The 14,689-nt window shown below is 48.8% G+C and overlaps 5 protein-coding genes across 5 annotated transcripts; all 5 read right to left on the bottom strand.

The window, feature by feature from the left end:
* Window positions 1–1,857: 1,857 nt before the first annotated feature.
* On the bottom strand, window positions 1,858–4,333 carry BKA67DRAFT_580752 (uncharacterized protein). The gene has a single exon (XM_046103880.1). The coding sequence runs from the start codon at window positions 4,121–4,123 to the stop codon at window positions 2,270–2,272; it is 1,854 nt and encodes a 617-aa protein (XP_045953374.1). The 5' UTR covers window positions 4,124–4,333; the 3' UTR covers window positions 1,858–2,269.
* A 599-nt stretch (window positions 4,334–4,932) lies between these two features.
* On the bottom strand, window positions 4,933–7,402 carry BKA67DRAFT_524869 (uncharacterized protein; the record flags this gene model as incomplete). Its single annotated transcript, XM_046098618.1, has 4 exons — window positions 4,933–5,132; window positions 5,185–6,556; window positions 6,619–6,723; window positions 6,794–7,402. 4 exons carry the CDS (start codon window positions 7,400–7,402, stop codon window positions 4,933–4,935), a joined length of 2,286 nt encoding a protein of 761 aa, XP_045953373.1.
* Window positions 7,403–9,290: 1,888 nt separating this feature from the next.
* BKA67DRAFT_540329 (uncharacterized protein) lies at window positions 9,291–9,782 on the bottom strand (the record flags this gene model as incomplete). The annotated part of the gene is made up of 1 exon (XM_046100761.1): window positions 9,291–9,782. The coding sequence occupies one exon, from the start codon at window positions 9,780–9,782 to the stop codon at window positions 9,291–9,293; it is 492 nt and encodes a 163-aa protein (XP_045953372.1).
* A 1,930-nt stretch (window positions 9,783–11,712) lies between these two features.
* On the bottom strand, window positions 11,713–12,075 carry BKA67DRAFT_524745 (uncharacterized protein; the record flags this gene model as incomplete). Its single annotated transcript, XM_046098608.1, has 1 exon — window positions 11,713–12,075. A coding segment is annotated over one exon (363 nt), but the record flags the coding sequence as incomplete, so codon positions are not given.
* A 222-nt stretch (window positions 12,076–12,297) lies between these two features.
* Window positions 12,298–12,513, bottom strand: BKA67DRAFT_492296 (uncharacterized protein; the record flags this gene model as incomplete). The annotated part of the gene is made up of 1 exon (XM_046096999.1): window positions 12,298–12,513. A coding segment is annotated over one exon (216 nt), but the record flags the coding sequence as incomplete, so codon positions are not given.
* Window positions 12,514–14,689: the final 2,176 nt, after the last annotated feature.

The following is a 14,689-nucleotide window of genomic DNA, read 5'->3' as shown; positions in this document are numbered from 1 at the left end:
TGGATGCGGGGTGGGAAATAAACAGTGGAGGAGAGGTACCCGGAGAATAGGAGGGGGAGGTATGGGATGGGATGCGTGGGTTAGAGAAGACGAGCCAGAAAATAACGCGCGCATCCACTGCGCAGCTATCCGCAACTTACCAAGACCAGGACAAGGAAGGCCAAGGAAACGACCTGGATGAAATACGGAAAGCCTTGTGCTACCTTGTCGCCTTGTCGGCCCTTCTCCACGAGTCCAGTAGGTTTCATGGAGTCGACGGCAGCGGTGTCGTGCCACGAGTCCGAGTCTGAGTCTGAGTCTGAGTCTAAGTATGAGCTTAAGCTTGCGCCTGAAGCTTGACCGTGAGCATGCTTGCGCCAAGCGGCGCCTCTGAAGTATTGGGACAACAGTTTGGCGAATTGGCAAGCACCTACTGCGAAGCTGAATCTTGTCCTGTGCAATAATAATAATCAGGATTCAGGTGACAACTTTGTCACCTCCTGCACACACCTGGGGCTACCTCGTGCTACCTCGTGCTACCTCGTGCTCTGAAGAGCCCGCCAGGACCGTTTCAAGTAACCTGATGAAGCTATGATGAGTGACTGGAGTACCCAGGAGTTGACGATGTCGCTGAGACGGCCCGTCTCGACGCTGCAAACAAGCCCGTCGTCAAATCTAGACAGTCTGATGGAGTTACAATGAGGTCATAGGCCCACAAATGCAGGTGAAAGTTGAGTGACTTGGGTGCAGCATACAAAAGGACCAATGCGTTCTAGGTCGTATGCAAAAGGATATGCAGGATCTGGTTGGGTGACGATGGAGTCCAGATCCAGGAGGAATCGACCTTGTCAAACCACTGTCGAACGAGTAATGGGGCCAGCCACGCAGTTCCCAACACTGCAAGACCTGAAATACAAGATTTGCTCCACGAAAAAGTCTTCGCAACGCACGAATAGCTGTAAGACAGTGCAAGGAACGAAGACTCCGGATTGATAGGTTTCGATATCAAGCTGGTCAATTAGACGATCACAAGCGTGAGGGACGACCTGTAAAATGTGCTGATGCGCTGCGATGATGAAGCGACTGTAGGCAAGATGGATAACAAGGGGAGATAGTAAAGATCTTATTAATAATTTAGGTTCGGCGTGACGAAAAGCTGCTTGGGCAATTTTCGTGAAAATGAAGTTCCAGAGTGGTCGAGGGGAAGGACAAAATGTCGTTGCACTTGGATCTGGATCTGGTTCTGGGTCTGGTTCTGGTTCTGGTTCTGGTTCTGGTTCTGGTTCTGGGCCATGTGCTAGCGGAGGGGCTTCAAGTTTCTTGAAGGAGGTCGCGACTCTCAAGTGCGGGATGGCTGGGTGCTAACTGCTCCTTCCACTTTGGTAGGATGGGCGAAAACGCGGAATAGAGCGATGTCTTCACAGAGGCACAAGGAAACCATGAGCCCGGGCGTTGAGTTATCGTTTCAGCATTTAAAGCTGAGCGATCGTTGAAACATCGGTGTGCTTCCAGGGAAAATCTCCATTAAAGCTTGAGAGATTTGGGTATGGTTATCTCCAACAGTCATGCAAGATATAAGAGCCCCATAGCACATCCAGGTATTGATAGGTCTGATATGCGGAAAGGGACCCAAGACATTCCAGTCAAGAATCTTGCATCTCCTCCTTTTAGCCCATAATCATGCAGCTAATCAGCTGAATAGTCGAGGATTGGTCACTAAGTAACAAATTAACTTGCCATGTGTCAAAAGCCTGCTTGTTTTCCCCATTGGAGAACACTCCTGATAATTACTTCTAACGCCGATGTCCAACGGGGCATAGTTATTTAGAGGAGCGGCCCCGCGCAGTTCTACCCGAGGACCACATGCGCAAACGACCACTGGCTATGCATGTAGATTGTGCTACTCAATTGTGAAAACAATGTAGCGGCCCATTGCGGATTCATGTTTCTCTGGAATACTCGGCCATGTCTATCGGGCAGATTCATCCCCATATAATGCATCTGTTAATTTTAGTCATGTTCGATTCGACGGACGCCTGAAACACCGCTTCTCGTTTAATGCCAAATCAACACTCCAAACTTTGAAATGTATACTAAGTTGGTATAACGTGGCGGCGGCCCAGGCAATAAAGACGAGCCCCCGCCCAGCAGCAAATACCTCTCACATACAAGTGCTGTAGCGGAAGTGATTTACAATATTCCTACATTATGCTGTCCAGATTGACCCCCACAATTAGATACACATACTCGAGTCCCAAGGCTTCCCATCCTGCTTCCAATTTTGCTAGCTTCAGGTCGGCGGCGCTTGGTATCTTGCAACAGCCTCGGTTTGTGACTGTATATACCGATTGAGGTTCTCTATGGTTGCGTCTCTAGTCCTCATTTGTTGCGTCAAGGACTCAATATGCTGTTGCAGATTTGTGATAGTCGCATCTCGTTTTATCAATTCCTGTGTTAAGCCCTTTACCATGGCTCTTTGAGTCTCGATATCCTTACCTGATTTGGCCTTCTTGCGCCGAAGGTTAGCTGCCCAATCGGGTCGCTCGTCTGGCGCAGGTTTCCGTTTCGCCCTCTTGAGCTGCGCTTCTGCTGGCAACGGCGCTGGCTCCTGGATTGAGCTCTGTTGTGTGGAAGATCCTGTCGTTGTGTTCTCAACCTGTGGTTGCGGAGCTGGGTAGTCAGCCGACTCTCGGCGCGGTTTTGCATTAAGCCACTCCTGAAGAGGCACCAGCGTGGTGCCCTCAGGCCCGGGTTCGATATCGTGCTGCTGTCCTTCAATATGGACGTGCTCTGAGGGGATATCACCATCTTGGCGGGCTTTCCCTTGGGCAGTTTCTGGAACTGCGAATAATCCACCCGTTTCAACATAAGGTTCCTGTTCATTTTCGATTTCAACCAGTTCCGTCTCGACACCTTCAGGCTCGCATGGCGGATCATCCTCACCGGCATCTTCTGTGTCAAGTACTACGTACAACTTGCCTTTGATATTATGTGTATTCCAAGGGCCGGCAGAGTTCGCCGGGTACACGTTGGGCTTCTTTCTCTTCATATACCGTTCCACGAGTTCTGGCTCAAGATCCCTCTCGTGTTTCCAGCTGGGCTTCTGTGACCTCGCCTTGTAATTAGATACTCTGAACCATCGGCCATCCCCTGGTATATCAGCATATCCCATAAGGGTAATACGAGGCTGCGGCTTCGTTCCAAATCTGCTTTTCTGAAACAATTCGTTAACAGGAACTGGCTCCTCCTCGTCCTCTTCCGTGTTCTCCTCGTGCCGAATGGTCTTCTTTCTGGCCGCTTTCTCCCTCATATAGCTCACGACCAAGTACGGTGGGACTTGGCTTTCAGGTAGCCAAGCTGGCTTCTTGTGCGCCTTTTTCTTGCCTCCTTTGCTCTTCGCAACAAAGTGACTCCAGAACCAGCGTTCCTTTCGACCTTCCGTATGAACTGCCTCCCTGTCCTCTGTGATGACTTTTACAGAGTAGGAGTTATCCCACCAGGGCTTTTGTCCAGCAGTCTCATCATTCTCTACTGCCGGTTCTTGTGCCTGCACCATCGATTCTGCCCTCTCCAAGTACCGCTGTAACATTTCAGATGGGGTGTCCTCTGCCAGTTCCCAGCTCGGCGGTTTATAATTTGATGACAAGGGAGGCTTCTTCCAAGTCACTTGATACCTGCGCTCGGTTTTGCCGTTCTCAAGTTCAATTTCTTTGTGGGCTCTGATCTGGTGAACTCTCCAGTTTTCCATTTGTAGAGGAGTGGTATCCTCTTTGATAGTATCAAAGACGAGCATCTTCATGCCCTGACGCGTTCCCCTGCTTGAAACAATCCGGCGCTGAACTGCAGGACGCAGTAGGTCTGTAGCCGGTGAGGAAACGGTATCGCTGGTCACATGCAGCGCATCGCTTTGGGCATCATGACACTCCTGGTTTGAAGGAGACCTGGTCAGCGCAGAGTCGGTCGAAACCTCCTGTTCATTGACCTCAGTATCATCGTTGTCTTTTTCATCATTGTCCAATGACCTATGAGGGGTCATATTAGCGGCCAACTGGGAAGTACCACTTCTGTTATCAAAGCCCAAGTCATGGGTTCCATTGCTGGACAAAGTAAGCATAGGTCGTTTCCCAACAGGATTGCCTTGCATGTCAAATGCGACGAGTGTAATTTTAGAGTCCAGAAGGCCTTTGGCGCGTCAACCAATGCATCCATCAATTCTGATGGCTTGTTACAAGAAGGGATGAGGACTTCTGCGACGAGACCTCGCGTAGCGCTGCCCCAAGTTATAAGCCAGGGCTTGGTGTAATGCATAGACGCAATCGCATTCCAGGTCACTTTAGTTACCACTCACGTCCGTTGTTGGTGGTTGCGTCTAGAACATGTGGGCAGCCGCCGCTAGTCAATGTGGTATGCTCTACCCCACCAGTACGCTAGACCTCGATCGGGGGGTTACTTAAGCCAACTCTCGTATTAAGCATATCTTCAACGAACATCGTTTGAGGGTATATGAAAAAGAGAATATGACCCAACAAGTGATACTGCTACGTAGAGGTTATTCAGCTTTCCAAGCCGTTGTTCAGGTGTGCAGTTGCCAATTGATGCTTGACGTCGATTTTATCATAATGGTCGCCAATGGCTGAGAAAGTGAATTGATCGTGCGAGAGCCACCTATCTGATGTAATGATATCTCTACAAGGTGGTGGTCATTGATGTCATAATTTGACTCACATGCCTTTCTCAATAATTATTCCTTCTCGTATATCCTAGGTTTCATAACTCTCATGGCTCCATTGACAATACCCGAGATGCACCTCCATTCGCTCGGGGGCTGTGTAGTCCAAACGCACTTCACCAATCGGGGTGTCTTTTCGAGGTATCATAGGCAACTGACAAAAGCAGAAGAGGAAAAAAAAAATTTCACAGCTGATTCTATACCACCGCCTGCAAATCAGGTCTTTATCTGAACCGAGATCTACAACGGCCCATAACCTCTCCTTGACATACTAACTCAGCACTGAACTCGGAACCATCGAGTGTCAAGTAGATGTCGAAGTAAACTCTGTAAAAGGTGCCTTGTGGTGTGTCCATACGCTCGAAGTCCTTTTCCAGATTCTTGCGTGATAGATCAGAGGTAAGAGTAACAACTTCTTTTATGCCTACAAGTCTGTTAGTAAAGATTCATAAATAAGCATGCAAAGTAGTTCTTACGTGGATCCTTGGTATACTCGGGGCATACGTCGTCGTCGCAAGCATATAATATGTCCTCGTACATGAGAGTTGCGCCAGGCGCCACTTGTCTGAAGAAGCTGACTTTAACGGGTTCGCCAATCTTGACCTTCTGGCCCTTTTGCACAAAGATTTGTCTTGTAAACTTGCATCGATCCTTGCCGTCGAGCGACGGCACCCTGTAAGCCTCGGGGTGATATCCCTCCTTGAAAGGCTGCAAGGTAGCCATGAGATAGTGACGACGGGCAACACGATGTGTAATAACGCGCTCGGTGATACCAGCGGTAACAGCTCCCTTGACAATCGCAGCGACGGAGTCCATGGGCCGTACAACCTTGGACTGGAACTGCGGTGGAACATGCAGTTTAATCTGCTGGAACAAATATTCTGAAGCACCAAAACCACCGACGACAAGGATGTTCTGCAGGGCCCTATTCTGTGCCTGAATTGCTATGATCTGGTTTCGAACGAGCTCCAAGATTCTGTTCACGACAGGTTCGAAGCACTGGAGGATCTCCTCGTTAGTAAAGGTCATGTAGCCTTCCTCGATGCCGGCTTCGGGAAACTCAGCCTCGATACCGACATCTACAGCCCACTTTTGGCCGTTGTTCCGGAAATCGGCCTTGATGCGGTTTTCGAAGTCCATGATGCATTTAGCGTACACACGGCCAGCTGTCTTGGATCCGTCGGGCAGTTTCATCTTCCTGATCTTGGTTCTCAGGATATTACTGAAGTTTCGATTGAGGGCTGTTGAACCACAGGAGTCACCTGATCCAGCTGTGCACTCCGCCACAGTAAAGGGGTTCTCGTCTTCGACTTCATATGCAATCAAATCAACAGTACCACCACCACAATCGACGATAAGTAGGGCATCATGAACCTTGAGATTGAGAAGTCCGGTCTTGGAACAGAACAAGGCGGCAGCTTCGGGCTCTGAAACCAGGGTTAATCTGTTGTCGTTTTCATCCCGCAGGAACCCGGCCTGAATGGCTGCAGCTCTCGTAGCAGCCTTGCCGGCATCGTTCCAGATAGCCGGCACAGTCAAATAGTACCGAATATTCCGCTCCTCTCTGTTAAAGACTTCGCCGAGGGTTTTCTGCAATGCAGCTCTCATGGCCTGCCTCAGCTTGAAGAGATAGTCGGCAGCTACATCAATCTCGGACTTTCCAGGAGGCAGAGGCGGTAAGTTGATAGGATCGATATAGGTGTTCCCTGACAACATAAGTTGAAGCTTAAACCACTCAACCTTTTGGACGCCTGGCTTGGGGTATCCAGTAGGAGCCAGTGCATCAGCGATATCCGGGCCCCATCCTACGACTTTCTGGTACTGATCATAGTAGAGTACTGTGGGGATCTGTAGTTGAAGTAATTAGCAATCGTCTTTTTCTCAGACATGGCCCAGTTTCTCCGCCGCACCTTTTGCTTTGTGTATGAACCGGCACCTGGCCATTCCGTAATGATGTCCTCTTTCGCTTCGTTGTTGGTTGCGAACGCAAATGCAACACCAGAGAAAGTGGTTCCCTGTGACATAAATGGTTAGAATAACTTTCATGGTCTGTGGCACGTTATTCCGGCTTGGGCTGCAACTTACGAAATCAATTCCGACAATCAATTGTGCTTTGCTCCTGCTCTGACCCTCGACCTCGGCGGCTGGTCGACCGAACTGCTGCAGGGCATTGCCTGGATTCTGAGGAGGGGCAGGCGGGGGATAGCCGGTAGCGCCAGCATATCCAGGAGGGCCGCCTTGCATGCCCGGAGGAGGACCGCCTGCCATCTGCATTTGAGGAGGGTATCCTTGAACGGGAGCACCAGTGTTGATAGGTGGTGGGCCGCCTATCATCTGCGACGGTGGTGTGCGAGCTGGACCTTGAGGAGCCTGAGGGCTCATGCGCTGTTGAGCGCCGGGAGGAGCAGGACCTTGGGGATAGTTTGCGGTATAACTCGGCGGGCGAGGTCCAGTGCCGGGATGGTTCATCGTCGGGAGGGACTGTTGTGATGAAGAAGCAATGGAAGGTGCAGGCGCAGGGGCAGGTCGGGCGAACTGCTGCGGTATTTGAGGGGGACCTTGACCTTGGCCTGCTGGAGGTCCTTGAGGTGGTGGGGTTGAAGCCGAATGAGGAACGTCTGGCGAAGGGATGCTCGCGGTGGACTTCCGTTTACCAAACCCGAAGTTCTTGAATCTTGAATTCACAGAACTCATGTGGGCGGGCGCTTAGGGTGGGAAGAAGGGGAAAAGGGAAGAAAAGGACTTTTCAGTCAGAGATTGGTGTGGGATTGGAGATTACCACCTCGCGCATGCCCAAGTGTGCAGAGCAGGCGGGCTGACAAAAGCGAGGGACGAGAGAGACGAGGGGTCGTTTGGTGTAGGTTCCCTTGCCAAACAGATCAGATTGCTGGAGGACTTGGCCGCGGGAATGGGAATGGAGGGACGACACCAGACCCGTTTGGGGCTGTACTATGAGAGCAGCTTGAAGGTCCTGGGCTGCGAGTGCGAGTGAGAGTGAGAGGTAGGGTACTAAATTCGAAAGGCCTGCGCCCGGCGATGTCGCATGTCGCAGCAGCAGATGCACAGCAATATTGCAGGTTGCAGTGCAAGTATGCAAGTTACTTATTTAGTCTCTCGTCAAGGGCAGGACGGTGCAGGTCGACACCTCCAATGTCGACTGTACCGAGACGGCGCTTCTCGAGAAAAGCAGCAACAATAACAGCGGTATGCGAGGTAAGGTGATCCCGGGAAACGGGGCTGTAAGAAAATAGACGACCAAGGTGGGCCGGGTACCACTCAGTCCAACCCAATTCAAGCAGCCTGCAGCTCTCCCCAGGCCTTGCTCGAGCTCGTTGACTTTGAGCTTTTGCACCCCTCTTCGCTAACTGTCCAAGCTGACGGCGCTAAGGGGGAGGACTGGGAACTGGGCAGTGTAAGGCTGAGGGTTGCTGCTGCGGATACCGTCCAAAAGTCCTAGACTAGTGAGAATGCAGATCTAAGTTCTGCTGCAGGACTGTCTCTTTTCCACGAGATATTGCGAAATTGGCTATGACAATGACCTGGGTCGGTGTGTCTAAACGACCCGGGTCAGTGCTCCGGCACACGCTTCTCGACAAGAAACATTCGATGACCCCCGCGAGGTACGGTATTGGGCGACGACGGCCATGGCAAGACAAACAATTGACAGTGGATCGGTTGCTCAAGGAACGACTTGCTCAAGACAAAAGCCTGGTGCTATTACATAAGTACATACCTAACTCCTGGATTTCATGTAACTACTACATAGTACTCGCCTAAGGAGCGCCTGGACCAGTAATGCCCCCAATAAAATGAATTCAGGGTCCTAAGTGGAAGTTACAATCAAATAATTATGGCGCTTGCTGATATATGATGTTGCATTGAGCCATCGAGTAGGTCCTCTATGTACATATGCAGTGTCCTTTTCTATGCAGCTGAACTTTACGTGCACTTCGTGTATGTCCCGGAGAGTGCCAGTGGTGAAAAATACCTACATACTCAGGTGTTCTACTAGAAAAAGCAGTACTTGCTAGGTAACAGAATGGCCCCTGGGTTTTTGTGCAATAAATAATTTCGTGGCAATTCTCAAGTTGGTATGGTTATCGGCCTAGACTATTCGGATGGAATGCATCTGAAACAACTGTTGATTTTCAAACTGTTAGGACTTTAAGGAGTACCTATGTATCTAGGATTGCAACGAGTCCTACGCATGGGTATGCACGCTGGCAGGCTGGCACGTACTTTGCTAGCACAGGAGCGGGTCCAGCATGTCAGAAGGATTCCGCGCCACTTGAACGACCCAGAATCCGTCTACTCTGGCCAGAGTCTGCTGCAATGTATGACTAGAGACTAACTTACCTATTGGAGAGTTGAATGCTGATCTTTGCACAAACAGCTCGATTCGAGAACTTCGTATATGCTATGCTACCAGAACACCTCCCCTACCCCCCGGTGTAGACTGATGCCGCAGTAGGTACTTCCAAGTGAAAGTTTCCGACCCGGGCCGTTGCTTAGCGGAAGTCTGTGTACAAGATCACTGCAACTACTGTAGTTAGAGAGCTTAAAGTCGCATCAAGTGGGGTCATCACAAGCGGGGAGTTCTAGACAATGAGATCTCTCGAAATTCCATCTCGTGCAGTTGAGGCAACATTCGGGTCGTAACAGCACCAACACGGATCTCTTGATGCCCAAGGCCGGCGCCCATCCTGTATTCGATATCATGTCTCTCTTTTCGCATGTCCAGTAGTACTCCCCGCCCTTGCGTTGCAGCTCGATTTGTCCTCCGCATATTGTCTCCTCCACACTTCTCAGGGTCCCCATTTTCTTGAAAAGGCTGAGCTTGCTGAGCCCTCTTCGCTGGCGCTTGGCGCTTAATGACTTTGACGAACAGCGAGCCAGCCACAGCCCAAATTCGCAACTTCCCCCTTCCGAGCCCACTGTCAGGGACAATCCTTGTTGTCACGGTCCTAAATTGGAACTTCCCGCTGCCAGCCCTCAGCCGCCCTGAGGGAAAAACATTCGTTGTGAAAGTTTCACCATTCTGTTCTCTTCTGCCTTTTGTCAGGTTCATCGACATGCTGCTTGTAAACTAGTGGCACAAGGTGGACTCGGTTATTCACCCAACCAGGAGCGTCTACGACACCGCGCCGTCATGATCGTTGCAGTGCAATATATAACCTTTTTCCAAATGAGGCTCCTCACGTCATCAATCCGGCCATTGGCCGGGGAAGCGCGCTGACCATGTTTTTATTCACTGCAACCCCACGCATTCCCTCGTGGATTCCCAGTCATTACAGCTGTCTGGTCGCGATGGAAAGCTGCGGTGGTCCCCCAGACACTGACACCCTCTGCTCATGATGGGATCCCCCTCGTCTCTACCCTCAAAGGATCCAATGATTATTGATCTTGTCATTCTGCGCAAATCCAGAACTCTTCGAGTGCATATATTGCATTGGGGGCTGGTGGCACTATCTTCAGAACCACGTGGACTGGCCTAGTCTGCTAGTCGCACCGTCGCATTGCAAATCCGCGCACTCTCGGTTGCAACTCTATTCATATGGTATGTTTTATTTAGCCCCAAATGTATACTTGCTGTAGCATCCAAACTTGCAGCCATCTTCTTGGTCCAAAATTAATATTGTACTCGGTTGCTCCGGAGTGGTGGCTTCGGTAGCTCGCGCTGCTCAATCTCATTCTGTGTTGTAGCAATGGTTGCAGTCCCAGCCTGATCACTCCTGCGACGTGAATCTCGTCTTTCACATACGACAGAACAGTTTGTCGTCACTATTCAGACGGGTATGGTTACATTGCAGAAAGCTGTCTGGGTAGTCCACGCATACCAACTATGCCTTCCTTCTTGTGGATGCGGTTGGAGCTCGTCGGCTGCAGTAAATGATGTTTGTTACTATAGAAAAAAAAATAGTCTCAAGTGTTGATATCGACAGAGATTGGATGTTGTTATCTTTTATTGCCCACTGGACTGAGTGCTGAATGATCAGCACGTGCTTGTTTTCCGATGGTTGGATCGCTCCGACGAGATATAGGTAAAGGTCTGTGACAAACGCACTTATATCCCTTGCATGAAAACTTTGCTGATAGAAGGGCAAACACGGGTCTGACTAGGTTCCCCTTCGGCTCGTGGTTGTGGTCTTCTCATCCTGCAAAGCGCGCAAGGGTTGAAGCCAGTTCTGACAAGCTTGGTCGCAAACGCTCTACATACTAACATGCGCTTCCATGGTTTATACCACGAGAGCGCGCAGCTTCGCAGACCTCAATTCCAATTAGGTGCAAAGAAAGGGGTTGTGTGAAGGCCTAAACTGGTGCACTGACAGTAAAGCGTCAATCAGCCACCACGGCTTACATTGACAACCACAGTGCAGATGCCAAGCGCTACGAGAAAATGATTGACCATCGGCAAAAGTCATCCTACAAATGACAGCGTGGGGAGTCTGGTAGGGTTGTAAGTAATGTGGTTTCATTTATTTCAACTCAAACACAATTATTATACAGTAAACATCACGTATCAGTATATCGAAGTTTAGCGCAGTTACTGGCAGGCAGTACACAAATTTTGAGTTCATCTCAACCAAGTACGAGATCGTTCAGTCAGAAATGATAATTGAGCGGCTTACTTGGTGGTATTACAGGGATTGCTTTCTCGAAGCTATCGATCGCACCAGAAAAAAGAGGATTTTAATGGTTCCTGTTCCAATATTTGATATTTACCCAACTGAATGGCAATATTTGTGGAATGTGGTGGCCACGTTACTTTGGTCCAGCATACCCGAGCTTTGTTGTCGATATCGCATGGGAAGAACAACTTGTGACGATGGAAAAGCCGACTTATGATAGTCTGCTAAGAGAATGACAATCCCAGAGAGCTGTTTCAGTTTCACTACCAAAACGAAAGACAGTGCTTGAATCAAATGGGCCGATAAACCCCCAATATCCACTCGTCTATATCAAATGGTGACTCTCTCCTACCATTGATTCAGATAGAGATCTACTCAATGCTTGATTTTCTCCAGGCGTTTGTTCACCTTCTCGATGTCCCATTCGCCTTCTCTGTCCTTCAGCCCAGTAGGGTCGCCATTCGGGCACTTCTTTTCGTACCACTGCATCTTATATCGCTGTTCTTGAGACGGGCTGGCCGCGCGATAGGCTTTGATCAGTTGGGTCCAGCCCCGGTCGCTACCCACATCTTCGGCAACACCATGGCCGGAGCCTTCTTTGCAGACGAAGTGTTCCGTGGAGGGCTGCCGTCCAATGACCTCGATACAGTGGTCCCAGTGATCGCCAAAGTCGTAAAGGTATTCGAAGGGGCAGTTGCTCCACTGGGCATCTCCGAAGACCTTGGACAGCTTGGTCTTGCCCGCTGAAAGTTCCGGCGTGCGGGAATGCACACGTCGCCCGTTCTCGGTGGCGTCCGCGCACCTCCAACCGGTTGGCCCTCCCCGTTCGCCGGGTGTCCAAGGCACAATTCGCAAGTGATTGAGCCGTTCGCCGTAATCCGCATTCTCGACGCTATGGAAGCGTCCGAGGTTTTCTATCGTCGACAGAAGATCGCCTGATGGTTGTTGGTTGACAGTATGGTCTTTAACCACGAAGTCGTAGCAGTGGTTGTTGGCCCATTCGAAGGCGGTCTGGATAGCGGTGTGGAGAGAGGCGAAAGTGGCATTGGCGGGACAAGAGAGTGTCCGGTGAATGGGGGGGTCGGTCAATTCGGTGGGACAAAGACAGATTTTCAGAATGAAATTCTCGGATTTGCAGGAAAGCTTGTGCTGTGGCCAATGTGCTGCCTGGCATTCTGGGCCTGAGTTGTCTTAATCTACTGTTTCCCTCCGTGAAGCTTTCGGGAAAGAAGGGGAACTTGCCGCAGTAGGCAACATTCTTGCATCGGGCGCACCGACTACAAACTACACCATCTTGAGGCTCGTTAGAGCATGAAGCACAAATATTCAATGACATGGTGTGTGTTGTCAGCAATTGGGTCAGGAGGTGGTGATGTTGAATTGGAATGCGAATAAGGAGCCGGCGTTGGGGAAGTCAAGTTGTGGTGAAATGCCAGGTTTAACGGTTGTGGTTCTTTAGGAGATCCTAATCTTCGGAAAATCAAGCTTGCGGACTTTCGTCGGCAAGTGCTTAGCATAGTTCCGACATATGCTCAACATATGCTGAGCATAAGTTGAGGGTATCACCGTTGTCTGGGAATAGTAAAAGGAATGTCCGGTGGAGAAAGCGACGGTATTTCTCACCCATTAAATAAGGTATGTCAATGATATGAATAAAAGACCTTGATATGATCACAACAAAGAAGTATCTTCAATATTTCCATCTTATATAATGCGCTCAAAGTGCATTGACAATTAGTAACAAACATCCGGAGGCTGCTATCAGGTGTATTGCTTCGGAACACTGCAAATATGCATTGTCGGTAAGAGCGTCCTTCAATGCAAAAGCGTAATGAATATATATTAGGCTTGAATTCTGGTAGCTCCACAGTCTATAGTCCTCAAGAGTTTTGCATTTGAGTGTGCCGACTGTTGTACATTGGCAGTCTATTGTCGTTTACTGTTATCCCAAATGCCATTGAGACTTATCAGTCATCTAGTATGGGGTTAAATGTATTGTTGTTTGAACTTTTACTATGTTACATATAAGCAATCTAGTAGGCCACAAAATATTCTTTGTCAGGTAGTTGGCCCCGAGATTGAAGCCCCTCCTGTCGAAATAGTTCTCATATGTCCGGGTTTTATCCTGTCATAACTAAGAGAAATACTCCCAGAATCTGATTCGTACGCAATTATTTTGTTTCGATTGTAGGACACATGAAGGTGTTCTTTGAATTAGTTGCTGTCTTCGTAGTTTCTCGTCAGACAATGTTTCGTTGTAAAAAGTGATCGTATAGGTCCAAGTCAATCTCGATGTAATTACATAGAGGAAAATATAAAATTATATGAGAACACAGAGGTGACTCGAAGCGAGGCTATAGTATTTGAGTCAACTTGCACCAACCGTATGAGCGCACAAAATAAGTCCAATCTATAGATTCTACTTCAAGGAAATGTGTGTAGGTTTGTCTGACTTGGTCTCAAACTATTTCATCGTGTTGCCCCTTTTCAGTGATGTTCCTTAATCAAGTAATCATACGTATACGCCACGCGTCGCTTGCCACTTCTTTATCGACTCTATTATTGATATGACTGGTATATGCCTCACACTTTCCGACCAGGTAGGGAAAGGTGTTTTGCCGCAACTGTGACTGTATAGCCCTTTCAACCTGGATCGGGATGCATATTATCATAGGTGGTGAGTAGAGTCTTATACTATAACAATATGCTTATACAAAATCTTCCAATATAGTAAGCGTGTCATTACCGTCTATGCAGAATCATTAATAACACTTATCGTAACGTAAAATGTTGTCTTAATGAAGCTAGAGTTTAATTCATGTTCTCTTAACAAATATTCTAATGGGAAAGCTATGCAATCCTCCACGCAACTCTGATAAATTTTCGTGTGGAGTAGTTTCGTATGGTAGTAGGTTTGCCAATTTGAATGAAAGGTCATATACAAGGTGTGAGGAATCATGGACTCCTTGACCACCACTGTTTAATGGCGATGTAGTTGGGACAATCGACTAACTACAAACGTCATGGCCATCTGATCAGCAGCTTCTGCGAGCGCCGCTTCCAGATTCAGCTGAAGCAGCTTTCGAAGAATCGTAATAGACAAGGGATGATGGTTATTGTTTTTCTCGTCTTTCACGGACTCAAGTGCACGTTTAAGATCGAAGTTTAATTTGCAATATTATGTTTTAAACAATTGATTGCAATGATGCTAAAGACAATATGTCCTTATCACATGTCAAAACCTTTGTTTGAAGCTGTGCAAATATCTAGAGGCGAATACTGCGAGCCATATAGTTGTAATTATTAGGCTTTTAGCAAGAGCTATAACTCCAGACTTGATCAGCTAGGAAGA

The sequence above is a fragment of the Truncatella angustata genome (assembly GCF_020726525.1).
Source record: "Truncatella angustata strain MPI-SDFR-AT-0073 chromosome Unknown BKA67scaffold_9, whole genome shotgun sequence".
NCBI lineage: Eukaryota > Fungi > Ascomycota > Sordariomycetes > Amphisphaeriales > Sporocadaceae > Truncatella > Truncatella angustata.
This window is presented reverse-complemented; position numbering and strand designations above follow the sequence as displayed.